General features: G+C 54.7%; 1 protein-coding gene and 1 long non-coding RNA gene across 4 annotated transcripts in view; one reads left to right on the top strand and one right to left on the bottom strand.

Annotated features, from left to right (window-relative positions):
• The window catches only part of ZCCHC24 (zinc finger CCHC-type containing 24), a 70118-nt gene that overhangs the window by 41786 nt on the left and 2583 nt on the right, over nucleotides 1-25749 (top strand). Inside the window, exons 3-4 of one of the 3 annotated variants that reach the window (XM_022590995.2) lie at nucleotides 8002-8166; nucleotides 16243-18483. In XM_022590995.2, the coding sequence (XP_022446703.1) occupies nucleotides 8002-8166; nucleotides 16243-16356 (279 nt within the window). In that variant the 3' untranslated portion in view covers nucleotides 16357-18483. Of the gene's footprint in view, nucleotides 1-8001; nucleotides 8167-16242; nucleotides 18484-25749 lie in introns of those variants that run through there. The other 2 variants (XM_089897769.1, XM_089897770.1) reach the window with 2 other exon arrangements.
• On the bottom strand, nucleotides 18992-23773 carry LOC149747251 (uncharacterized). Its single transcript, XR_016388089.1, has 3 exons — nucleotides 20980-23773; nucleotides 20025-20156; nucleotides 18992-19203 (listed from the first exon to the last, which is right to left on the bottom strand). It is a non-coding gene; the product is annotated as an uncharacterized LOC149747251 (long non-coding RNA).

The raw sequence follows: 25749 nt of genomic DNA, 5'->3' as shown, positions 1-25749 counted from the left end.
CATCTATGGAAAGGGCATCTCAAACCCAGGGCTCTTTCCCTCTCGACTCTAGGCCAGGATCACCTCGGCCACCTGGCCACAGGAGAGCATGCAGACAGGGGGCACAGGGATCCAGCAAGGAGCCCATCTGTTCCTTGTTTCCTCCCTTGCTTCTCTTGGCTCGGCCAGTGCCTCTCAGCTGGACGCGCTGTGGGGTCAGCCTAGTATTCCCTGGCAGAATGGGAGCGTGAGGGCGGCTGCCAGGCTGTCCTATGGGCCTCAGGGAGGAAAGTGAGCCTGCCCAGTGGTCAGTGCCACACTCATTCGAGAGATGGGGAAACTGAGGCCCAGAGAGGGGAAGGGATGCCCCCCGGGCCACCCAGCATGCCAGGGCCTGTGACAGTAGCAACACTTTCCTGTTTCTCACCATCCTGGCTGGGTGGGTTCCTCATCTTAATATCATCTTCGCACACTGCGGGGCAATTGAGAGGATGGGCTTGAGTCAGCAGCCTGGGTTCAAGTCCAGACTCTACCACCTGCTGGTAGTATAGCCTTGGGTGAGTTACTTAACCTCTTCGTGCCTCGGCGTTCTCACGTGAAACCTGAGACTAAGCATACTCGACTCATAAGGTGATTGTACAAAGGGGGTCTGGCTATTACTGTGTCCCAGAGCTCGGCCGGGCACAGGCAGGCAGAGGTGGTGTGGCCAGGGCTGGGGCTGAGGCCTGCAGCTGGGGCCTGCAGCTGGGGCCCATAGCCAAAACCGTGATCCAGGGAGCAGAGGCCATGCGTCCTGGGGCAGAAGCCAGTGTGGAGCCATGATGCACAGGGCATGGCCTCAGGTCCTGAGCACCCCATCTCACTGCCCCCTCCTGGACCAGCGTCCCTGGGATGCTCTCCTTCAAGCTACCAAAGATGACAATGTCATCTCCCTGCAAAAAAGACTCAGTCTAGGGACTTCCCTGGTGGTGCAGTGGTTAAGAATCTGCCTGCCAATGCAGGGGACACAGGTTCAGTCCCTGGACCAGGAAGATCCCAATCCCACATGCCGTGGAGCAACTAAGTCCGTATGCCACAACTACTGAGCCTGCGCTCTAGAGCCCACAAGCCACAACTACTGAGCCCACGTGCCACAACTACTGAGCCCACACACCTAAAGCCCAAGCTCCGCAACAATAGAAGCCACTGCAATGAGAAGCCCGCGCACCACAATGAAGAGTAGCCCCCGCTCGCTGCAACTAGAGAAAGCCCGTGCGCAGCAACGAAGACCCAACACAACCAAAAAAAAAAAAAAAAAAAAAAAGACAGTCTTAAAGGGGCCAAGAGGAAAACAAACTTCACTCTGAAGCCTGACTCACTACTGGTGGGACTTCAGGAAGCAGGGGCAGGGAAATTGATGGGCACAGTGACCAGCCAGACTCTTATGTCATGTGATAGGTGTGGATACTTCCAGCTGTCCTCAAAATTGAGGGAGCAAATGGGATCCAGGGGGTGGGAAGTCCACTCCATGGTGGGGGGGGGGCGGGGAGGGCAGCTCTGCGGACATGAACGTGGTCCAACAGAACCAGCAGCCAGAGGTTGGCCATTGCCTGGCACCCAGGCCCCAGGGGAAAAGTATGGACAGAGCTGCCATCTCTGTCTGGTTCCCACCACCTTGGAAAAGCACAGGGCTCCCCCTTGTGGGCAGGAGGGGCCTGCAGGCCAGGGAGTCGGCTGATGGACCATCATAATTCTCTCCATCAAAGTCATACCTACTCATTCAAGACAATTCATTAATTAGAGCAGAGCATCCTGTCTCCTGGAGGCAACCTCTGAACACTTCTGACTGATCTCCTGTCGGCCCTTTCCTTGCACATTTTTCCTTTTTACAGTTTTACTCTGGGAGCAGTCTATATTCAATCGCTTATCCTGCTTTCTTTGAAAAATATTTTCCCAAACCCTTTTTTAAAAACCTCATAAATATTTCAATGGCTTTGTTGTCATTTGTCCAATGGGTGTAACGTCATTTAGGGAACCAAGACATTAGTTTTTTTCCAGCCTGTCGCTGTCATAAACAATGCTGTAATGGATATCCTTGAACATCCTTGTGGTCTGCACCTCTGATCTTTTATTTCCTTAGGATGGTCGCCCAGATATAGATTTGCTGGGAGGGAAGGAATGGAGCTTTTAAAGTTTGAAACCTTTACCAAGTTGCACTATAAAAATGCAGTAGGAAATGTACTTGTTCAAGCCCACCCCCAGCAGTGTCTGAGAGTGTTCTCTCTCCACACCTGCCTGGTTGGCCTTCACCAGCAACAAGAGTTGGGAGGATTACAGAGCTGAAGTGCCCTCAGAGTTACCTGGTCCAATTGTCTGACCAGGGCAAAAGTCCCTTTGGCAATGTCCCTGATAGTTGTTCACCCATTCTCTGCTTGCATACCCCTAGTGAAAGGGAGCTCACTACCTAGCGTCCAGCCACAAGAAGCCTCATGAGCCTTTGGGAAGAAGGCACTGAGCCATCCTGAAAAAGTGCCCAGGTAGCGTCAGCATCCTCTACATCTCTCCCCAAGCTGCTGGCTGCCCGGACGTCTCCTTCCGCTCCCCGCCCAGCTTTGCCCTGGTTACTCCCTGGCACAAGTCCTCCTTCCCACCACCATGCCAGCCACCATCTCTCACTTCCCAGGCTCCCCTCCATGGTGATTCTAGCCTGATCTGGAGGTCAGAGGACCTGATCCCTCGTCTCAGCTCAGTCCCTGATTTGCTATGTGTCCTTGAGCAAGTTCCCTGGCCTCTTTGGTCCCCAGAGGGCCTGTCTGTACTAAGAGGGCTGGTTTCTGAGCCCCACTGAGCTTTGCCTGAGCTCCTGGCAGATGTGATTTCCCAGAGGGGTGTGTGGCAGGGACCCGGGTCAGGAGAGCCTGGTCAGGCCTGGCCTGCTTCCCAGTCGGGATGGGCAGTGGTCCCTGCAGGGCCATTGGTAGTCACTGTCTGCTTCATGCTGACGTTTATGAGAAGAGGCCATGCCTTTCTGGGAGGAGAGGCAGGGGGAAAGTGTGGGGGGCAGAGAAGCCTTCTTTCTGTCAAAAATTCCTGCTCCCTTTGGCCCTGCTCTTGTCTGTAAGCGTAAGACTGATGGGACTGAGCCCTTCCGGGAAGCTGCTGCTCGTTGCCCAGAGCTGCCTGCTGGCCTGCCCTCCCTCCATCCACTGCCTCTCTGCCCCTGCCCCACAGGCATCTCTCCCCTCTGACCCGTAGGAGGGCAAAGCCACTGGGCTAGGCTGAGCTGGAGGCCCTGGGGCCTGGGGGGTTTCTTCTCCTGAGCACAGGCCTCAGCTTCATGGTGGGGACACACTTGGGGGTGACAGACAGAAAGGGTGTAGCCTTGTGGAAAAGCCTGCTGGGCCTGGCCTCCTGCCCCTCACATACTAGAAACTCTTTGGCAAGTGCTTTCCCTTCTCCGTGCCTCAGTTTCACCATCTGTTAAGTGGGTGATGATATTCCCTGCCCCACAGGGTTATGGGGAGAGTTGAATGGGAGCCTGACAGGCCATGGAGCTGTAGCACAAAGCCTAGCTCACAGGTGGTCCTTCGTAAAAGTCTGTTCTCTTCACTCTTCCCTTTGTCCTCTGCCAGCAGCATCCACAGAGCTTCCACAGCCTTCCTCTACCTTTCTTGGCTCCCCCCGAGGATTCCAGAAGGTGAAGACACCTAATGCTGTTCTTATTTTGCTTGCCACCCCCCACCCCCCGGCAGCACAGGGGTGGGGAGCCCACCCTCTACTCAGGCTTCCCTCCCATCTTTGGGACTTTCCTCTTATGGTTTATGCCATTGGTCTCAGCCCCAGCCTCTGTATCACCTGGAACACATCTGCTCCCTCTCCCTGCACAAGCCCCAGAAGCGAATGCTACTGAAATCGCTAATGGTTACTGAGCACTTGCAGTGTCCACCCACCGAGCTAAGACCTTCATCTGCGTGAATGCATCAAATCCCTGCAACAGCGCTGGGAAAGCTGGCCCGTTATCCTCATCCTGGGTTCCTGTGGAAACCGAGTCACTAAGAGGTTGCATAGCTCTGCTGAAGGTCCCCCAGATAGTCACAGGCAGAGGTAGAATGCCACCACTGGCATCTGGCCCTGAAGTCTAAGATCTGAGCCACGTATCATGTGGTGGGGTGTCAGAGCTGGGCCCTCCCAGTGCCTGGCCTGACAGCAGTGTGGGAATGGCGCGCTGAAGGTGTTTGATACTGCAGGAGCCTGGAGCCCCTGTCCCTGCCCAGAAGCTCCCAGTCCTTGATGGAAGGCTCCAGAATGTCCAGGTTTCTAATTACATGGTGTGGTGATGCTTTCCGACTCACCCCCTTGCTCTTCTCTCACCTTCCTGCTTATCCCTTTGGTGCACATGCCGTTATCTTTTTATTTGTGTACCTTTCCTTCCTGTTCATTTCTGAAGCAGAGACTTTTTGGGAACTGAACTGTCAATCTTGCCCCAATCCTCACCCTTCACTCCGCTGAGTGTCCCGAGATGCCTTGACCCTTGCCCTTGGACCCAGCTGTGTGAGGCCAGGTGCCAGGTCCCATCAGTCTCTGAACCAAGAGGCCTGCAGAACCAGATCCCAGAGTGGGTCTGGCTGGTGATGGCCCCCACATTTCCCACTTCAACCAAGAAGTCTCAAATCCTACCATCAGTGAGGCACCACATGCCTATCCCTTGTCCCCCTTTAAAATGTAAGTGCCTTTAAGAACAGGGACCAGGAAACTGAGTTCATCTAGTACTTTATTTCAGGATTACTGCAGAACGGAGGCTGTGTAAGTTGTGGGTACCAGGCACCAGGTAGAAAAACGTGCCACCAGAAGTGGCTGGGTCACTGCACACCCCGTATCTTGAGACCAACACAACTCGAAGTGCCTTCAGAGTCATAGGTGGCCTGTCTACTGCAAATTGACTGGACCCTGGGCCCTGGCTGCACGCCGAGTGCTCCCCTTGGCATAACTAGCCTCTCTCATGGACCTGACCAATGCCGAGAGCCAGCCTTGCCTTGGAGCTCCGTCTTCTCCCCAGGATATCATGGCTTCCAGGAAGGCCAATAACGATCCAAAAGACATTAGGCAGTGGGCCCAAAAGACCAGGGCGGCGTTGTTGTCACTTTCTAAGTTTAGATCTACACATTCAGCATGTACGTCCATTTCTAGGGTTTTGTCTGTAATTCTGGTAGGCTGTCACCAAGTGGTGGTAATGGCGGCTGGGCAAAAAAGACATGATTACTGAAGGAAGAAATTATTATTTTATATACCGCTATTGTTCTATATTATTAAATAATAATAATTAATACTCCTGTTTGATTTGCCAGGCATTGTTCTAAGTGTTTTACCTCACTTAATCCTCAGAACAGTCTTTCGTGGTAGTTCCTATCATTAGTCTTGTGAAGTGACTCGCCCAGGATCACAGAGCTAAGATTTGGGTCCAGAGTCTGGTGTTCTTAACTTTCATGCACTACTTCAGAAACAGGCAAATACCCAAGGAAACATTACTATGGAAACAGACCATCTCATAGACCAGTACTTCTTAAACTTAATAGCGTATGAATTCTCTGGGGCTCCTGTGAAAATGCAGATTCTGATTCAGTGGATCGAAGATGGGGCCTGAGATTCTGCATTTCTAATGAGCTCCCAGGCAATGCTCAGGATGCCAGTCTAGGAATGACTGACAGTCACAGTGTAGTGCCTGCATTTAAGCCGGCCTCAAACTCAAATCCTGTGAGTGCTAAGCAGGTGACATAATGCAGGGCGCAGCTGGTCGGAACAGAGGTGACACGGAGAATGCATTGCAGTCGATCTGATGGGGCGGCCACTCCTTAACCTCAGCTGATAATCACCAGCAAGGATTCTGGACCAATGTGGTCATATTTCTATGTGAAATCTCGCACTTTCAAATAATGGGGCAACAAATTCAACTTTCTAAAACACTAGGCAGCTTGTACATGAATGTTCATAGCAGCATTATTCATAATAGCCAAAAATTAGAAACAACCCAGTGTCTTTCCTCTGATGAATGAGTAAATAAAATATGGCATGACCATATAATGGGATATTATTCGGCACCAAAAAGGAATGACATAATGATACATGCTGCAATGTGGATGAACATTAAAAACACTACAGTGAGTGAAAGAAGCCAGACACAAAAGGGCAATTATTGTATGAGATGTCAAGAGTAGGGAAATCTATAGAAAGAGAAAGTAAATTAGTGGTTGCCTGGGGCTGGGTATGGTGAGGAAGTGGGGGGTTGGGTGGTGAGTGACTGTTAATGAATACAGAATTTCTTTGGGGGAGTAATGAAAAATGTTCTAAAATTAGACTGTAGTGATGGTTGTATAACTCTGTGAATATACTAAAACCCATTAAACTTTACACCTTAAACAGGTGAAATGTCGGGTACGTGAACCATATCTCAATAAACCTGCTTAAAAAAAAATACCATATAGGAGAGAGCCAGTTTCTTTAATATATAAAGTGCAATTACAGATCAACAAGAAAAATACCAAGCCCCAGCAGAAAAAAAAAAAATCACAAAGTATATGAACTAACAGTTCACAAAGGAAACACAAGTGGTTCTTAAATGCAAAAATTCTCTCTTGGGCTTCCTTGGTGGCGCAGTGGTTGAGAATCTGCCTGCCAACGCAGGGGACACGGGTTCGAGCCCTGGTCTGGGAAGATCCCACATGCCGCGGAGCACCTGGGCCTGTGAGCCACAATTAGTGAGTCTGCATGTCTGGAGCCTGTGCTCCGCAACAACAGAGGCCGCAATAGTGAGGGGCCCGCACACCTCGATGAAGAGTGGCCCCCGCTTGCCACAACTAGAGAAAGCCCATGCACAGAAACAAAGACCCAACACAGCCATAAATAAATAAATTTTTTTTAAAAAAGGCAGAAGACAACGTATTTAAAAAAAAAAAAATCTCACTTGCTCATAATACATGTCGTACAAGTCAAAGCTACTCTGAGAAGATTTTCTACCTCTTAGGTTGGCAAAGATGAAAACTCTGTTCAGGAGGAGACGGGACATTAAGTTGGTACACCTGCAGCTGGAGGCATGGAGGCGGGTAGTGGCAATTGTCATCTTTAAAAATGAAAATTGTACATACCCATCAACCCAGCAATTTTACTTCTAGGAATTTATTCAACAAATGTACTGTCACCTGTGCAAAATTATATATGTACATACACACATATATGCAAAGTTATTCATAGTAGCATTGCTTGCAATAGAAGAGTGGAAACAATCTAGACATTTGCAGTAGTGATGGGAAAGCACTATGAACCTTGCATAGATTTGAATACTGTGCAACCCTCAAACACAATACAGCAGCTCTGTTTATACTGATCTGGTGGAAAATATTATATATATATATGTCTGAGATATATTATTAAGTGAAAAGGGAAGATGTAGAACCAAGTATATAATCTGTCTCCATACAAGTGAGGGAAAAGAAAGGATGCACGTACGTATGTATATGGTGTATATGTTTGTAAATGGAGAGCCCATCTTTGGGGTGGTCTAAAGGAAATTCAGATAGCCGCCAGGTAAGGCAGCAGATGGCTGGGAGCAGGGGTGAGGGGAGACACACTTTCGCTGCTTACAAGGTTGTATTCTGCCTGCGTTGTCTCTTCAGTAGCCATTTAAAGCACACCACCCAGGGCCAGAGAGCACCTGTGTGAGGTCATGTGACCACCAGCTGCCCCTTCATGACAGCAGAGTTAAAGGAGTAGTTCCTAGCCACCATCGAGGACTTTGCTCCCTTAAATCTAAAAGAGATGTGCGCCACTCACCATCTCCTCTGTTCTCTGTCCCCACACGAGTCTCCCAGCCTTGGGATTCCCATGTGTGCTCTGAGGGTGACTCTGGTGTTCTCTGGACTGAGGACAAAAGGTATCCGGCACATGGGGACACAGGGCATGAAGGCTGAAGAGGGAAACCATGAGGACCCCTGTGGGGCATCATTTTGGCCTGTTGGATCCTAATCCCTGTGTTTGCTTCCTGTCCTCTAGGCACGCCCCAAAGGCGAGGGTCTGACCCCGTACCAGGGCAAAAAGCGCTGCTTTGGCGAGTACAAGTGTCCCAAGTGCAAGAGAAAATGGATGAGCGGGAACTCCTGGGCCAATATGGGGCAGGAGTGCATCAAGTGCCACATCAACGTGTACCCACACAAGCAGGTGAGCCGGGCGAGGGGCGGGGGAGCGGGAGCAGGTGAGGCAGAAGGACCGGGGGAGGGGAGCTTTTCCCTTACTGAGCCTCAGACGATGGGGATGGGACCAGATCTATCCAAGTTAGCCCTTTCTTTCCTTGTCTCATAGGAAGTGGGGGGGAGAGGGCTTGTTTCTCCAGGAAGGGAAGGAAGATAAAGGGGCAACTGTACGAAGACCCTGAGACCACAGACCCCAGTGAATTTTGAAAGTAACGAACTGCAACCGTGACACAAAGAGGGATACGCAGGCGGCGGGATGCTGTAGAAAAGTGCATTTTGTTGGTTCTTCGCCCAGTTGGCGCATGTTTACAAGGTGGATACTGGGTGCCAGATACTGTGCAACGCGGCTGGTGGCCAAGGGCCGGCCTGCCCTGCTGGGAGGGGGTTGAGGCAGCTCGTCCCAGGCAGCACTCACTTACTGCAGGCTGCAGAGAGGAGGCGGCATTTACTCTGGGGCCTGAAGCAGGGGAGGAAGCTAGACCTGTCACCAGAGGGAGGATGGTCATCCTGGGAAGAGGGTACAGCAAATGCTAATGCCCTGAGACTGTTGGACTGGAGATGCTCAAGGCTGAAAGCTCAGTGAAGGAACAGGAGAGTGGAGTGGGAGATATGGGAGAGCTAAATGGAGCAGTCACCAGAGGAATTCGGGGGGCCCTACAAGGAAGCCCCCAGCAACAGGGCTTTCAGCTTCATTTTGAGCTGATTGCTTTGGTTGTGTGTAGAGACTGGCCTAGAGGGGCTGGGAGACTGGGGAGACCAGCAGGAAAGCCATGGCCATAGTCCCGGGCGAACCGAAGGAGGTCTGAACTCAGGTGGTGGCTCTGGATTTGGGTCCAACACAGAGCATCACGGGATGGGATGTGAAAGGTGAGGGGGGGCCAGGAATCCAGGAATGAGAACAATCACACTCTGGCTTGAGCTCCTGAGTGGATGGAGGTGGTCGTGACCAAGGTGGGCAGCCTGGGCTGGGGGCAGTTGGGATGGGACATAGGTGTCCTAGATAAAGGCAAGAGATCTCTAATACATGCTACATTTGAGATGTTCCTGAAAATCCAGGTCTAGACGTCAAGAGGGCAGTTGGGTTTGTTATTCTGAAGCTCGTATGAGAAGTCAAGGTGGTTCACCGGGAATTGGGTACCATTGGCCTAAAGGTATTTAGGGAATGATGAGATTTCCTGCAGAATGTGGGTAAAGTAGCGAAGGGATTCCCCAGACCATGTGTTGTGGAATCCCAGCATTCGGAGGTCAGATGGAGGAGAAGCATCCAGCGAGGAGGGGGACCAAGGAGCGTGGAGTCCTGGGGGTGGGAGGGTGGCAGTACAGGGGGTGGCTGGTGCTGAGATGTCAGGTGTAATGACCATGGAGAAGGGCCCTTGAGGTTTGGTAATAAGGAGGTGGTCCCGAAACTTTGGAGGGCATCACTTTTACCTGGAGCACTTTTTGAGCTGCCACCAAGCTCTGAGACCCACTGAAGCCGATGCCCTTTAGGTCGGACATGAGGCGGAGGGGAGATGTTAATTCACAGCGGATCTGTTGGCCAGGGCAGTGTCCATGGTGGTGGAGGTTCCCTGGGCCAGGCCGCAGAGGAAATACCTTCACTGTCCACTTTTGCAAAGGGCATTGATTGTGGAGAGAAGCAGAGAAATGGGACAGTAGCTAGAGTAGGGACGGTGGCGTTGAGATGGGTGTTCTGAAGATGGGAGAGCCTGGAGCACATTATAGGCAAATGAGAATGACCCAGAAGAAAGCAAAAGGCTGATGATAAAGGGACAAGAGGGGGATGCCTTATCATCAGCCCAGGAGGGAGGGAGGTGGGGGATGATTGGGGACGGTCGTGCGTTTGATGGGGCAGAGAAGGGGGACCTCACTTCCAGGGCTTCTGTTTTCTCAGTGAAATGGGACATGAGGTTTTCAGCTAAAAGTCAGAGTGAGGAGGGGTGTGGTGGGCTTGGGGAAGGACAAGGGAGGAAGCAAACCTAATAGAGAAACATAGCCGGACTGGCAAGCAGCATGCCAGCCCAGGGGGCGCTTCGAGATCATAACTGTCACCCAAGCCGTCAGCCCGGTTCTGTGACTTGGCCAGTAGTGCTCACTGCACAGGTGTGGGCCAGAGATGGTGTTACAGGGGTTCGGGGACAGAGGTGTGCCAGATGAGTGTTTCAGAGGGAAGAGTTCAAAGAGTCAGGTGTGATGTTGGAAGAGTGTGGTCCTGGGCTGTGAGCTGGACGGCTGGGAAGGGAAGCCAGAGGGGCCCTGATGGAGAGGCGGGGCCCGGACTGGGGGGAGTGCGGGACCCCAGAGCCGGACAGAGAGCAGGTTTCTGAAGGCCAAGTCCAGGCTCTGGCTGAGGGGATGGTGGGAGACACGGTCACTGCCGGTGAGGTAGTTGGGGTAGGGGGAGCGGGGGTTGGGGCGAGCCTTCCCTGTGTGAGCTGAGTCACCAAGACGGATGGCAGGAGCGGGGGCGGGGGGTGGGGGCGGGCAGAGGAGGCCACAGGGAAAGGGAGGCAGGAGGATGGGGGAGGATCCGCCGAGGCAGTGACGTCAGGCTGAGCTCCGAGGGGCAGTGGAGGGTCAGCAGACGAAGGGGACTGGGGTGGGAGTGGCAGAGAGGGGAGGGTGCGCTTCTGGTGAGGGAACAGCACGTGCAGAGTGGAGAGGACAGGGGCCCAGCCGAGCACTGGAGGAGCTGAGGGGTGAAGCAAAGTGCGGAAGGAGGGGCCGGGCTGCCTTGGGCTGGCTCAGAGGCCATGGCATGGAATTTGGTCTTTATCCTACTAGGAGCGTCTGGGAGTTGTCCAAGAGGACTCTTGTGGTTGAAACATTTTGTGATTTTATGACCCTCGTGCAGGCCTCCTTTGCCTCTGTGTGCAGACTCTTCATCCTCCTGCCCCCAAGGGTTTCCATGGTTGCCATCACCCACACTGTCACACACAGGCAAATAGATGGGAAGCTGGCCATGCAGCCCAGTGGACAAGGGGCTCCTTAGTGCAGGGGGCCTGGCCCACAACCTAATGGCACCAAGGGAGACACCAAGGCTCTGGAGCGCCAAGACAGGCATGATGACCCAGTGGCTGGGCACAGGGCACGTGATATGCACGTAGTGTTGTAGGAGCATGTCGGGGCTGGGGCTGAAGGCGGGCAGTGTAAAGGAGCCACGGCACCTGGATCCTGAAGTCTTCCTGGCAATTCCTGAGTTGGTCTGGAACCCCAGTTCAAAAGCACCTCCCCAAATGTCTGACTGTCAGCACGCTCGCCCTCGTTGAACTCTGCTCCCCCAGGGCCCTTGTGCGTGGCCCGTGCTGTCAGAGGGGTTCCTACTTTCTCTCATTGGACACACTTTGTTGACGGCTGCTCGCCAGGTCTGTGCAGGCTCTGAAGGAAGACGAAGGTCAGGGGGCTGCCTGGCTTTCCAGGAGCTTCCTCTGCAACCCAAGGGACAGGATTCCATCAGACAGGGTTAGCAACTGGCGTTCAGAGAACTCCTCTTCTGAGTCGCAGGTGTGGTCACCCTCCGGGTGCCGTTTGCTGAGCCCCTGCACACCCTTCATGTGTGCTCTGCCCTTAGACCGGGTGTCCTGTTCACTGGGAGGGAACGTGCAGTCCTGAGAAGCCACGTGGCCTTTCCAGGGCCCCCAGGTGGAAGTGGTGCCTTGGCGTTGAACTTGCACCTGTGTCTGGAGCCCGGCCCTGAGGCCAGGCAGGCCTCCGTTGGTGTCCCAGCTCATGCTCTCTGAACTGGGTGGGCTGGAGCAAAGCGCTGGGCTGGGCTCCGAGCACAGGAGAGAAGAGGGGTGCTGTATGTGCGTCTCAGTCACTGGAGACTGGCAGGAATTGGGGAAGTTGTGACAGCAGTGTGCGGTGGCCAGGCACTCCTCTGCGTATACCTTTATACCTTTATCCTCTCAGCCACCCCATGAGGTCAGCTCTATTGTCTCCCCATTTTACAGAGGAGGAAACTAAGGCAAAGGGCATAAGTGACTTACCCAAGGTCAGTAGAGAAGCTGGAACTCATGAAGAGGGATCAAGTTTGGGGCTGGAGGAAAACATGGAACCTGGAGGGGACAGATGAGTGGCCTGGGGGAAGCGGGGGCAGGGGGAACAGCAAGGGCAGGTCAGGGTGGCTGGCTGGGGAGGGGAGCTGGGAATGGGCCAGTTCCTGCAGTGGCTCAGACGTATGGTGCTTGGGGCTGTGCTAGGGTCTGGGAGGCTCAGTCCTCATGACTCTCACACCTCTGTGACCTAATCAGAGAGGCAGGGCCCAGGCCATGCACCAAAGTCCACCAGGACCCAACTCTCCAGTGTGGCTCCAGCCTCCTTGGCCGCACCCCTGTATTGCCCTAGCACCCCTTCCATGATGCCGGGCCCGTACCCCCATCCCCCAGGCTGGCAGTGGCCTCTCCTGCTTCGTCTCCATCCTGCGAAGCTCAGTCCAAGCACAGCCTCCCTGACCATCACCTCCCCGTCTCCACACTCAGGATCAGAGTCTCCCAGGCCCAGTGAGGAAGAATCTTCCAAGGGCGTGTGGCTCTGCTTTTCCTTCTCCTCGTCATTCAGCCCTTGTTTGTTGAGCACCTACTGTGTGCAGCGGGGAGACTGAGGCCCAGAGAGGAGGTGGGACTTGAGCAAGGTCACTCAGCCAGTCAGGGGGGCCTGGGACCGGGTCTCCCCTTGCCTCACCCCCCAACCTCCTGTCACAGGGCTCTTCTCCCTCAGGGAAGTGGCAAGCTGGGCTGAGGGCAGAGGGGGTGGTGGCCCTGCCGAGCTCCCCAGCAGTCAGGAGCCTTTGAAGAGCTGAGAGGAGGGGCTCAGAGCCTCTGTCCCCCCATACTCTCCCTGCCCCCCACGGTGGAGAGGGGTTGCTTTATTTCTACTGCGCCCTGAGCTCTGACCTGTGTGGTATCCATCTCCTGAGAACCCTCCACTTCCCCTCCCCTCCCTCCTCTACCACATCTGTTTCCCGTCAGCCTCCAGCTGCGGCTCCCCCCTGCCAGCCCTGCCCCCCATGAGAAGAAAACACTAATGGGCTTTGCCTCACTGCGGGGGGTGGGGATGGCCCTGGGGTGATCAATCCCAGCTGCTGACTGTTTTTCCCTCGCAGAGGGGAGTCGCCTTGACAGCTTCCCCAGCTCCTCCACCCAGTGCCTGGGCAGGGCTGAGCCAGGACCCGTGGAGGGAAGGGGCGCTGACAGGGTCATGGCCAAGGAGCGGGGATGGCCAGGATGTTGCAAGTGCATTTCCACAGGGACTCAGCTGGTTCCCCTGTTCCCAGCCCGCTCCCTCTACATAATAATAATAGCAATAATACATGATATTAATACTGATCAACACTGCTCTTTATGTACCAGGCACTGTTCTAAAAACTTGGCATATATTAACTTATTTACTCTTCACAACAACCCTATCAAGTAGGTACCCTTATTAGCCCATTGTGCAGAGGAGAAAAATTGAGGCACCGAGAGGTTAAGTGACTTGCAAGAGGTCACACAGCAATTATAGAGTCTTACAGAGCTTTTTATGGTTAGAAACTACCTTAAGACAGTCATCTCGTTTACTTCTCTCCCTATCACACGTACAGCAAATGTTATTAAACGCCCCCAACCCAAGTTACAGAAGGGCAAGTTAAGGTTCTAAAGGAGAAAGTTCTCTCCCAACAGTCCTTGGCAGGTAGGTAAAGCTGCAGGCCTCTGGCAGGGCCTTTAATGTCTTGGAGCCTCGGTTTCCTCATCTGTAATATATGAGGATGATAATATTCCCCTCACAGGACGTTAGGTTGTATGATTTATGTGGCCGTGCTTTGCAAAGTGTAAACCACAGGCAGCAAGGGTGGCGTCAGGCCTGCTTGCTCTGGTCTCTCCGGCCCCACTTGGAAGATGGGTTCGGGGGCGGGGCTCGGACTAGCATGAAGAGTCCGGGAGGGGAGCTGGACATCAGGCTGGGTTTAGTCTGGGGGAGGAAAGACTTCAGAGCTGCTCACATTGGACCTATGGGGGCCAGCAGAGAGTCTGCATGGCCCCTGTGTGGCTGGGATCACTGGGATGGGCGTACAGGGACCCAGACTTCAGCCCAAGATCGTGAAGTGCAGGCAATGGGCTGAGCCGGTGAGCTCAGCCGCCGGGGAGCTCTCCAGCGCTGGGGTGTGTAGGCCATGCCCTGGGATACTGTAGGTGTGTATCAAGATGTCTGGAGGGCAGGGGATGTGACCTTCCCAGGTCTTTCAGCTTGGAATTGTGGCTTCAACTTTCAGTGGCCCTCTACCAGCTGGTATTCCCCTCCTATTAGTAATAATAATAAACAACATTAATAACTTTTATGTGCTATGCGCTTTCTATTTGTGATCTCCCTTGAGTGGTAACAACAGTCTCGTGAGAAAAGTGTTACTGACATCTCCTTTTACAGATGAAGAAGTGGAGGATCAGAGAGGTCAGGTGGCTTGCCCAAGGTCACACAGCTCATAGGTAGTTTGAGTCCAGGTTTGACATGAAGCCAAACTCTTTCTCCTTTCCCCTGGCTAGGAAAGCCCGTCATTTAAAGCTTACTGAGATGAAGCCAAGGCTCCTGCCCTATTTCCATGTCTTCCCAGTGTGGCTTTAGGCCTGGAAGCACAGGGATGGGCTTTATGACCCTGGATCAGAACCCTGCCCACCCACAGTCCATACACTCGCTTTCTAGAGCCCTCTGACTCGTCCATTCTCTCCTCTGAGTGTCAGCTTCAGGCCAGGCACTGCATAATCAGGCAGAAAAGTTGGTGCGCTACTTTTGAGCTGTTTGCAGCCTGTCCAAGGGGTAGCGCTCACGCTCAGCTCCCCTCCAGGACCGTTCTGGGTCCTGGTCACTGGCACCAAGGCTCCCTTGGCTCACACCAGACTGCAGTTCCTGCCCCCTGTCCTCGGCAAGTGGCTCCCAGCTGGCCCTGATCAGCTTCCTTTGAGTTCCCCCGAGTCCATGCAGAGGACCCTGCTACAGGTAGGGGTTCTGGGCTGGGGCTACGGCTGCCAGCCAAGAAACCGTCTGCCTCGGGAGGTGTGCCTAATAACCTCCGTACATTTTCCAGAGAAACAAGCTCGCTTTTGAGAGCCAGGATGCGAGGTACAGAGGGAGCAGGGAAGCCCCCTGTGTAACAGAAACGTGCTTGTATGTGCCAAACGCCACTCAGTTTACAAGCATCTAGACATCTGACTCCACCCTGTAAACGAGCTGCAACAATGGCCCACTTTACAGATGTGGAAACCGAGGCTCTCTGAGGCCACACTCTGAGTGAGTAGCCTCAGAGGTCTGGCAAGTCACCTCCCTTCTCTGGACCTCAGTTTCCCTGTTCAGAAACACCTAGCCACTCCACTAACGAGGCAGGCACTGTGCCAGGCCCTGGGATGTGGGATGAATCAGAACACTGGCTGCTGACGTCACAGAGCTAAGGGCTCGCTTACCCAAAGCCTGAAACACTGTGACCCCGTCCAGGTTAAACTCCCCTTGAGTATTGAGGCCGCAGGATCAGGTGTGGTGGTGACAAGTGGCCTGGGAGGAAGCAGTGGATGCTGGGAATCAGGAGATGCGGCTTGGGTCTCCCTTGCGCTGGGCCTCAGTTTCTTCATCTGGATAATGTCTGTGCCCCGCTGTGCTGCCTCCGTCTCGGGCATTCGTGAGCTTCAGGTGGTGGCTGCTCAGAGAGTACTGGCGGGGGTGGAGTTGGGGGGCAAAGTGGCATGTAGACCTGGGGCTCTGTGTGCAAGACCTCCTCCCAAAGCACTGACCCCAGCCCGAGGCCTCAGCCTATGCCTCCCAGGATGCAGGACTCAGGACACTCGGGTTGCCTGCAGCAAGCAAGAAGCAGGAAGGGTCCTGGGCGCTTTGGGAAACAACCTCTGATGACAGACGCCTGCGCTCTCTCTCTGGGCCCTCCCTGTCTGTCTCCCTCCTCCTGTCTGTCTCGAGCACTCTCTCGCCTCTCTCCGCATCTGCCTCACTGTCACTGCTCCTCTGGTATTTCTTTCTTTCCCCTCCCTCCTCCCCACCCTTGGGCCCGCTTCCTCCTTCCTCTCTGCAGAGACCCCTGGAGAAGCCCGATGGCCTGGACGTGTCCGACCAGAGCAAGGAGCACCCCCAGCACCTGTGCGAGAAGTGCAAGGTGCTGGGCTACTATTGCCGGCGCGTGCAATGACCCGGCCGCCTGCTGGGCCCCGCCGCCCTCCTGCCAGCCAGAGAAGACGCCACCCCCCTGCGTGTCCCCTGTGTGCGCGGGGGCGTCCTCGCAGGCTTACAGGTCTAGGGGGTGGGCTCTTGGCTCATGTATGTTGACAAACAGTGTTACTGACGTAGCTGCGCCCCCAGAAGGCCGGGTCTCTGCGACTCTCTACGGGGGGCCCTGGGTCTGTGTGGAGGGAATAGGGCAAGCAGAGGTCGGCGCACAAGACCACACAGAGCCCTTGGTGTCCCCGCAGGCTCTCCTCTGAGACTCCCTTTGGGGTGAGCAGCCTTGTATTGGCCACGAGTGCACTAAATTTACTGTGAATCCCGGAGCCTGCAGGGGACTGTCTCCCCAAGACCGGCCAGGCCGCTTTTCCCACCCAGAACCTTCCAGTTTGCCCTGTGTGAAAAGCCACTCTCAGAAAGCCCTAATTTTCTGTCTAAGTCAGCACTCATGGCAAGCTGACACCTGTTCTCACAGCTGCTGGGGAGCGGGCATCTCTGCCCCCTGCCACTTTGAGCCCCAAACCTGACCGCCTCTGCCGTCACTGGCATTGCACCTGGGCGCCGCACCCTGCCCCCCACCATAGACCCAGAGGTCAGGCACGGGGAGGCACTGAATGTTGGACAGTGTTCCAAGGTGTGACCTAGGGCACATCAGGCAATGCCTCCCCCCTCTCCCAGCACCTACTGCCCCCACTTGCTAGGATTTTGTCAGCCCCATTCCCTTCCCCTCTCCCTCCCCTCCCACCCACGATAGGGGGCCACTCCCTGATGGAGGCCACAGGACCCAGCAGGGAAGCCACTCTGGCAGGAAGGACACAGGCCAGGCAGATCAAAGACCCCGGTTTTAATGCTGGCCTCGCGCCGACACACTGTGGAGCCTGGGAAGGATTCTCATCTCTCTGCTTCGCTACTAGTTAAGTGACAGAGACAGCAGAGAGCCGAGAGGCCCGTTTCTGTTCTGATGTTCTGGGATTCAGCCTGGCTGTGTGCCATCTCCTGGAGCAGAAAGCTTTATTTGGACGGTATCCCCAGGTCCCGTGCCCCCAGTATCACCCGTCAGTCGGTCACTTAAGAAGTCACGCGGAGGGATCCCGTCCTCCCCTGTCGCCCCTGCAGGCCCAGCCCTGCCTGCTGTCCCCTACCCTGCAAACGTGAAGGAGAGGGTTTCCCCCACCCCAAGACAAGCTACAGAACCTCTCGTTTGCAAAGTGGGGATAATGATTCCTACCTCCCGAGGTGGGGAGAGGCCTCTTGGCGTTCACACTGGTCAGGGCGACGTTGTCCTGGCTAGTGGGGGGATCGCCTTCCTCTTTGCTCCCTCCCCAGTGAGAAGTCCTATTTTTATTGTCGTAGCACCCTTCCTTTCTCCCAGGGGAACCGGCTGTCAGAGCTGGGTCACTTGATTTTGCCCCAACATTATGCCTCTGTGGAAAAAAAAAAAATCAGACCACGAAATGGGCCTGAAATTCAGTGTTTACCACGGCTCAAGGACACCCAACCCGTGTCCAGTTGCCTTTTGTTTTCAAATGAAAATGCTTTGTACAACTGAGGAGTTACAGCAAAGTGTTAATCAGGGGTCCAGGGAGTGAGTCGAAGAGATGGAGTGAGTGCGTTTGCAGCCAGAGGGCTGCAGTGTAGATTTGGGCAGGGGGGTGGGGGGGGCCATGCCCTCTGAGCATTTAAGAAGGGTGTATTTGCTCCAGCCTGAGCCCTGTAGCGGCCTCCCTCCGGCCTGCCCCTGACTGTGAACACGCTCACCGCCCACTGAGGAATCCCTCCCAGCTGCTCCCTGCCTGCTCCAGGGTGTCAAGGTGAGCCAGAGTCACCCTGTTCCAGGGCTCTCTGTCCCCAAGGAGAAGCTGTTGCTGTCAGTCATCCTAGTGCCCTGCTAACGAGAACATTCGCAGTGGTGGGCAGTGTGCTGGCCTCTGCTGCAAGGACCAGGTCTCAACCCTTCCAGGGACCTGGCTCCACAGGGGGACCTTGGCCTCAGGTACCTGGGCTGCAGTCATGGGGCAAGCCCACACCTAAGAAAGAACCCAGGCTCCAGACCCCTGGAGGCCAGGGCCTTCCACAGGCCAAGAGGAGAAGGGATATCACCCCAAAGTGACCTTTGCAGTGGGTTTGTCCAGCTGGCAGCCCCCGCCATCTGTGCAGAGCTGGCCACCGCAGGGGCTGGGCCCTCCCTATGAGGCAGCCCTTCCACACCGCCCCCTCCTGCACTGTTTGGCTGAATTTGGGAGCTCTGTGTGCTCAGCGAAAGCCACTGCTGTCCAGGCTGGTGCTGTGAGAATCAAGTGCTCAGAGGGCCTGGACACCCAGGAGACAAGAAATTGTGTGGTTTTAGTACGTTCAAAGGGACAATCGCTTGCAGCTAGTAGATCTAGCGATCCAGTTGGGAGAGAACGGTGTTTACCCCATAAGAAGTATTCAATAGTTCTACTTGTGAATTTGTATTTATTTTGAGTTATACTTGACACAGAATTCCTTTTTTTTTTTTTTTAAAGAAAAAATACTATGTGTGTATTTTGAAACGAAAATTCATGGATGTTAAAATTTCTGCATGGTTTCCAATTTTTCTCACAACACTGAATTTGTTACCTTCTCCCGAAAAATCTTCACAGTGATTTTTGTCTGTATATATTTGAGGGCTTTTTTTAAAAAAAGAAAAAGAAAAGAAAAATATGATTGCCTGATTTTTGAGATTAAAGTAAACAAAAAGAGAGGCATTTTCAAAACTTCAGAGCTTTCAGGAGGGCAATAGAATATCAAATGAAGATTTCTGGAAGTATTTTTTGCAAATCTTCTGGTTGAGCTGCAAGAAAATATTTATGGTGAGAACTATTCTCTTTTTCCTGTTGGTTTTTTTTGGGGGGGTTGATTTTTTACTATGCTTTGGTCTGTAAAAAGTCTGCAACTGAATTACATTAAGAAGGAAATATTGTCTACATAGATTATTATATGAAGTTGGTACATAATTCTGATGAGGAAAAAAAACTTTGCAATTCTTTAAGCCATATTATTGTTATTCTCTGTTGTTATCCCTGGATAAAAATATCAGTATTAAGTAGCCAGCATATTATTCAAGTGCTTAGACTTATTATTAATATGTTCTTGTCCTGTATTTATACATATGTGTATTTGGGAAAGTACTGCCTTTTTTTAAGGGAAGCTATTATTAGATACTTGGTGAAAAAGGGAATGGTGAGCCCTTCGAGCCTCTTCAGCTGAGGATAACACAGCATTATAATCCATTCTCTTGCACCTTCTTATTATTATCTTGTTATTATAGTTATTAAACTTGTGGGGGGCAGGAGTGTGCCTGGGGAGGAGAGGGCGTGAGGCTCACTAGCCCCACCATGGTCGGCCAGCTCCAAAGATGGTCTCCTTGGCCTGGTCCAGGGCTCCCGGTCAGCAGGGCCCAAGGATGGAAGAGGAAGCAGGAGGCGGACTTCTCCAGCCGCCCCCTTTGGAGCTTTGCCATCTGAGCCATGCCTTGGTGCCCTATGCTCTTTGAACTTGGATTTGTCACCCAGAGCCCTTACACCTGCCCTCCAACATCTAATGGACTTGAATCTACTCTAAACGAATATTTAATCCAGCATCACTACATCGTAGCCCAGTGTGACAACTAACCCTGGAGTTTGGGAGGCGTCCGGCCTTCGGGGGAGTTCATCGCTCTCTGTTGCCAACCTCACCGTTCGACCTCCTCCACTCCTGTGTGGTGACCCTGTCCGTGTCTGTATCTGTTAATACGTGTGTGTCCAGCTAAAAAGACAAACAGAACCCGTGGGTCAGCTCGGAGGGTGCGTGGAGAAGCCTCCCGACCTCTCCCGAGGGCCGCCCTTGGGATGGCATTCCGTTGTGTGCCTTATTCCTGGAGAATCTGTATACGGCCTACCTATAGAAATATAGCCTTTTCATGCTGTATTAAAAGAACTTTTAAAAGCAAGAGAAGCTCCTGGGTGTCCTTGTTTACACGGGGCATCGGTAGGGAGCTGAACGTTTTCACAGATTCGGGGGTGCTGAGCTGGGTAGGGGCGGCTTGGGGCTGCCCTTCCGCTCTCCCGCGGCTGGAATGTCTTGTCCTGGCCCTGCCTCCACCCAGCCCCCCTGTCCCCAAACGGACACTCTCTCCGGGGCGAGGGCCCTCCCCAAGCGGGGCCCCAGACTAGGCAAGATTGTCGGCACATTAGGTCACAGTTAGCTCTGCGATGAGACTGCTGGTGACCATATATAGGAGTGAATCTTCCTCGGAGACAGCAGCCCTAGGCCTCGCAGCTGCAGCTCCCACTTGGCCCTCTCGCCAAGACAGGGATTTGGGCCTCAGACGCTGGGCATCCCACAGTGAGCAAGCTCAAGTGTCCAGAGCCTCCTGGAAAGTCCCCAGGAGAAGGAACAGAGGGCCCTTCTTCTGAGCAAGGACCTGTCTGGGCTGTCTCAAGGTGGGGCTCTTGACCGGGGCCACAGACGGGAAGTCACGGCTCGCAGGGCCTGGAGCCACGGCGAAGCAGGCCTGAAGGAGCCACCTGCCTACGGAGCCCTGCGGCCCAGGATCAGCGCACTTGTGGTTCTCAACCTGGCTGCTCACCAGAATCGCCTACGGGAGCCTTGGTCCATCCCAGAGACGCTTGAGAAACCGGCCTGGGTGTCCTCAGGTTCTTAAAGTCCCTCATCAGCCCAGTGTGCACGGCTGAGAAACACCGGGCTTTGAATGGTCCTCAGGGTCCTGTGGGGTGGATGGTGATGGCCGGGAGGAGGCCGTGGGCAGGGGGCGTCCAGCTCACTGGAGGACATCCCATCCTCGGCTTCAGCCAATAGCTACCATCTAAGAGTACACCGCCTGGGGTGGGGTGGGGAGTGGTGGGGGGACTAGGCTGTTATGTGAAATTCTCCAATTTTTAAACTTCAGCAGCTAGTTTATTAAATAGCCAAACTACATGTCTGTGGACCAGCCCATGTCTCCATGCAGCCCCTGAGATGGAGCAGAGAAAACAAGGTAAGTCCTTGGCATCAGGGATCATGGATGGGGGAAGGGTGGCGAACAGGCAGGAACAGAGGCTCCCAACTCCAGGAGCAGGACCCCTTGTCCTATTTGGGGTGCACAGCGAATCCTGGAAGCCATCAAACCCTTTCCTGCTTATTGGCACAAAGGAAGAATTCACCTCCGGGTGCCCGGCCTCAGGCTGCATGAAATGGCGGGCGGGGCCAGAGTTGGCCTGAGCGCAGGTGGGTGTCAATGCAGCCAAGCAGTGAGCAGAGAGGGGACCCAGCCCAGCAGAGTGGGTGGGGGAGGGAATAATCACTCCCACGAGAGCCTCTCCACCCACAGCCCAGGGAGGGCTGCGCTCCTGGTACAGGTCTGAGGACACAGAGCCCGTCTGTCTCAGTGGCCTGTGCCCCACGGTGCCGGCTTCCAGATCAGCCCTGCCTCCCCTGGCTGGGCGACCCTGGGCAGAGTCCCCGGCCTCTCTGAGCGCCGGCTTCCGCAGGGATACTGTGCGGATAAGCCGGCCCAGTGAACACGAGGCCCAGCACACAGCTTGGCACCTGGCTGGCGGGTGGCAGGCCAGGGGCTGTGGATCTCTTGCTCCCACTGTCTGTGGCTCCAGCCAGAGGTCACCCAGGGAGTCCGAGGGGGTGCCAGGCCGCCAACCCAGGAACATGGTTCACTCGCTCACTGGCTGAGTACCCCCTGTGCTAGGGCTGAGGTGTCAAGGTTAATGTTCGATTTTCTGCCCTTGTGTGTCGTGTGCATGCACCCGTATTTGTTTTGTTTTGTTTTCCGTGGAAAGAAAACAAACCCAAGGCAAACACAGCCTGCATTTCGACATCTGCAGCCGTGGAGACCAGTAATTCCCCTGGACAGGAAGGATTTCCGGTTGGACCTAATGTCCATGTCCAGGGGCAGCCAGCGGTGGCTGAGAGCAGAGAGAGCTGAGTCCACAGCGGAAAGGGGTGTCGGGGGACCCAGAGGGGAGGGCTCAGCTCTGGGTCCACCCCTGCCCGCCCTCCTCGAAGCTGGTGTCCTCCACCACCCTAACCCCACATTTGAGGCCTCCAGAGGCCGGGGCTCACTTGAGGTCACCCAGTGGGAGGAACAGGATTTGAACCTTGAGTTCTTACCTCCCAGTGCCGTGTGTGGTTCAGAGGCAGAGCTGGGGCTCGGCCCCAGGCAGCATGCTATGCCCACAGTTGCAAAGGTGGGGCAAGGAGTGAGGGCCCCAGGGGCGGGGGTGGTCTGGGGGCACAGGCAGCTCCAGCCCGTGAAGGCCTTGGTATAAGGAACCAGGCACGGGGAGAGGAGACTGGCCAGTGCCTCAGATCTGGGGGCGGGGGGGCGGGGAAGCATGTGGGCTCAACCACCACTCCCTCTCCCACCTAAGCACCAAAACCCCTGGGGACTCAAGGGCCCCTCGTGGGGCCCAGACAAGGCTCCTAGCACCACCACCTTCTTGGAATGTGTCCTTACCTGTGAGCTGGAGCAATTGGGACACACTGCAGGCTGCAGCGGACGCCGGGCTGCAGCGGAGGCTCTGTGCTGGCTGCTTCTCCTCTCCCCGGCTCCCGCTGCCATCGGGCTTCTGCCCTGGGCCCTGGCCACAGGCCCAAGTCTCTCCTGTTCCTCTGGCCTCATGTGTGTGCTCCTAACAATCCCGGCAGGAGCCAGGGCAGAGACCGATATGGCGGGTGGGGAAACTGAGGTCCAGGGAAGGCCCTAATGCCCCAGGCTGGCAGACAGGTCCTCCACTGCACCCTCCCAACTCCACGCTCTGTGCTTTTTCTGATCCCTACCAGAGACTCCAAGTGGATTCCCACCAGCGCTCTCAGGCCTTCAGCAAGGCACTAGGGGCATCTCCTCGGGGCCTGGGTGGGGAGTCAGGCCCCTGTCTGCCCTCAAACAGCTGGACCCTGGCTCCGCACAAGGTCAGGCATCCAAACGCCACCCCAGAGGCTCCCTGGCCCGCCTCCCACATGGTGTTGGGAGAGGAGACACTTTCTACTTGTGTGTGTTCCGCTCCCGGGCAGGAGACGAGCTCAAGGGAGCCAGGCCAGGGAGGTGCACGGGGGCAAGGTAGCGGAGGGTGCCTCCAGACCCGACCCCGCACACTCCCAGCACCCCACCGTCCGTGCGTCTGCAGTGCCGGTGTGGCCTGGTGCACCACAGTGTTAAATGTGGAATAAATGAGTGAGATCTGGCCAACGTCCAGTGCGCCAGCTGCTGTGCTCTGTGATCTACATGCATCATCATTCTTGATCTTCACCACGACCCTGTGAGCTGGGTGCTGGGATGAGTACCATTTCACAGAGAGGGAGGCTGAGGTTCAGAGAGTTTGAGTGACTTGTCCAAGATCATACAGCTAGAGAAGCAGAGCCCCTCCCTGTGCCCCCTCCCAGCGCCACTTCCCACCCCTCACCCCCCAGTGTCAGGTCCAGGGCCTAGTCCCTGCCTCTGGAAGCTGTGCCACCCGCCCAAGACAGCCAGCTGGCGGGGCTGTCCTGCCCTCAGCCCCCAATTCGCTGGGCCCCTCACACCTGCCCAGCCGAACCCGCCAGCCTTCCTATGGTAGCCCAGAGCCAATAACCACCTAGTGCAGGCTCCATGGTGGTTACCGCGGGCTTATGCAGAAGCTAGAACTCAAGCCAAGCCCCCCAACACAGCCCCCAACCCCCTTCTACCTCTATCCTTGAAAACTTCCCAGGGGGTCCCTTTCCCAGTTGCAGGGGGAGCCCAGCTCCTACCTCCACTGCCTCCAGGGCGAGCCAGGCCGCATACCTTTGCCTTCTCTCCCTGGCGCTCGGCCCTCCCCCGCTGGAGCCCTGTATTCAGGCCTGTCCCCCTTCCACATCCTCCCTCTTGGTCCAGGAAGGGAAGGGGGTCTTTCTCCCACGCGAGCCCTCCACCCTGGGAGCTGAACAGCATCCTCCTCCACCACCGCTCAACATCCCCCTCCCTCTCTGGTCACTCCTGGAGGTCAGGGCTCAGCCTCCACCGCCTCTCCACACCCAGCTTCTGTAGCCTGTGGGGCAATTTGGGGTCCAAGTCCTGCCTCGTTCATCCAGGATCATGGCACCTGCCGTGACCTCCATCTCGGCTTCCCCACTCTCATCCTGGCAAGGGCTCTGGGGTCAGGTGGACTGGACACTGGACGGCAGCTTCACTGCTTATCAGCTGTCATCCTGAGCTGAGAAAGTCGCCTCCCACCCCGAGCCCCGGGTTCCTCCCTTGTACAACGGGAATGGTATTGCCTGCCCACCTCCGCAGGGTCACTGTCACGATTAAACACCTGGGACATGCTTAAGAACTTTTAGCTCCTGCACTGTTCATGGAGGGGTGCCAGTCCCCTGGGCCTGTGCTGCCTCTGAAACGCTGCCCCCCAGCTCCTGCGGCCTCCCCCTCCCCCCGCCATGATTCTCTCTCTGCCTCTGCCTCCTACTTATCAGGCCCTTGAGCCATGCATTCTGGAAACTTCATCCCAACCAGGTGGCAGGAGATGAGGAGCCTGCGCCTTGCCCCCAGGAAGGGCCTTTGATCTGTCTGGTCCTTGGCCTGTACGCCTTTCCCCCTCCCTCTCCACGCACCCACATCGTGTTAGCTCAGCTCTGACTAGGTTTCTGCCTGAGTTTCCCTCTTGTGCTGCAGCAAGGGACCTTTGCCTAGCGTATAACTGGTCCTCCTCTCCCTGGGAACCTGACCCAGCCCCGCCCCACGGTGAAGACTGCTTCAAACAGTTTGGCCCAGATGTCTCTCCTCCGACATCCTTGCCAACTCAAAATCCCCCAGCTTTCCTCTCGCAGGAATCGGCTGGTCCCCTGCTGCCCTCTGGTGGCTAAATCTGAGAACTGCGAATTCCTGCCAGCGGCAAGCCTGCATAGGGGACAAAAGGGGAATTTTTTGTTGTTGTTGTTCCCAAACCTGAAATGAATCCCGATCTCCCCAGCACAGTGCTATCCAGGCCTCATGCACCTTTACTTGAGTAAAACTGTCAAGTGATAATATCTGGGTTTTCCTTTCTTGATTATAAAAATAACGCATGCACAATGCGAAATGGAAACGACACAAAAATAGGAAGTAGGATGTGAAAATTCTCGGTAGCCGAACCTCTTCCAGAGACACCACTGTCCAGAGTTTGGCCATATCCTTCCGTAATCTTTTGTTTGTACAAATATATTTGTGTTTAATGTACACACACACACACACACCTAACAGGATTATACTTGGCATGCCGTTCCGTAACCTGCTTTGTTCTCATCTCTCCTTGTTGGCACAGAAATCTGTTTCATTGGACTAACAGCTGATTGTACTCTTTTGTTAGGTAACGTATTTATCCATTCCCTATTGAAGAATACGGGCATTCTT

This window comes from Delphinapterus leucas, chromosome 16 (assembly GCF_059928025.1).
Source record: "Delphinapterus leucas isolate spDelLeu-1000000601 "Yukka" chromosome 16, BTC_Dleu_Yukka2, whole genome shotgun sequence".
NCBI classification, from domain to species: Eukaryota; Metazoa; Chordata; class Mammalia; order Artiodactyla; family Monodontidae; genus Delphinapterus; species Delphinapterus leucas.
This window is presented reverse-complemented; position numbering and strand designations above follow the sequence as displayed.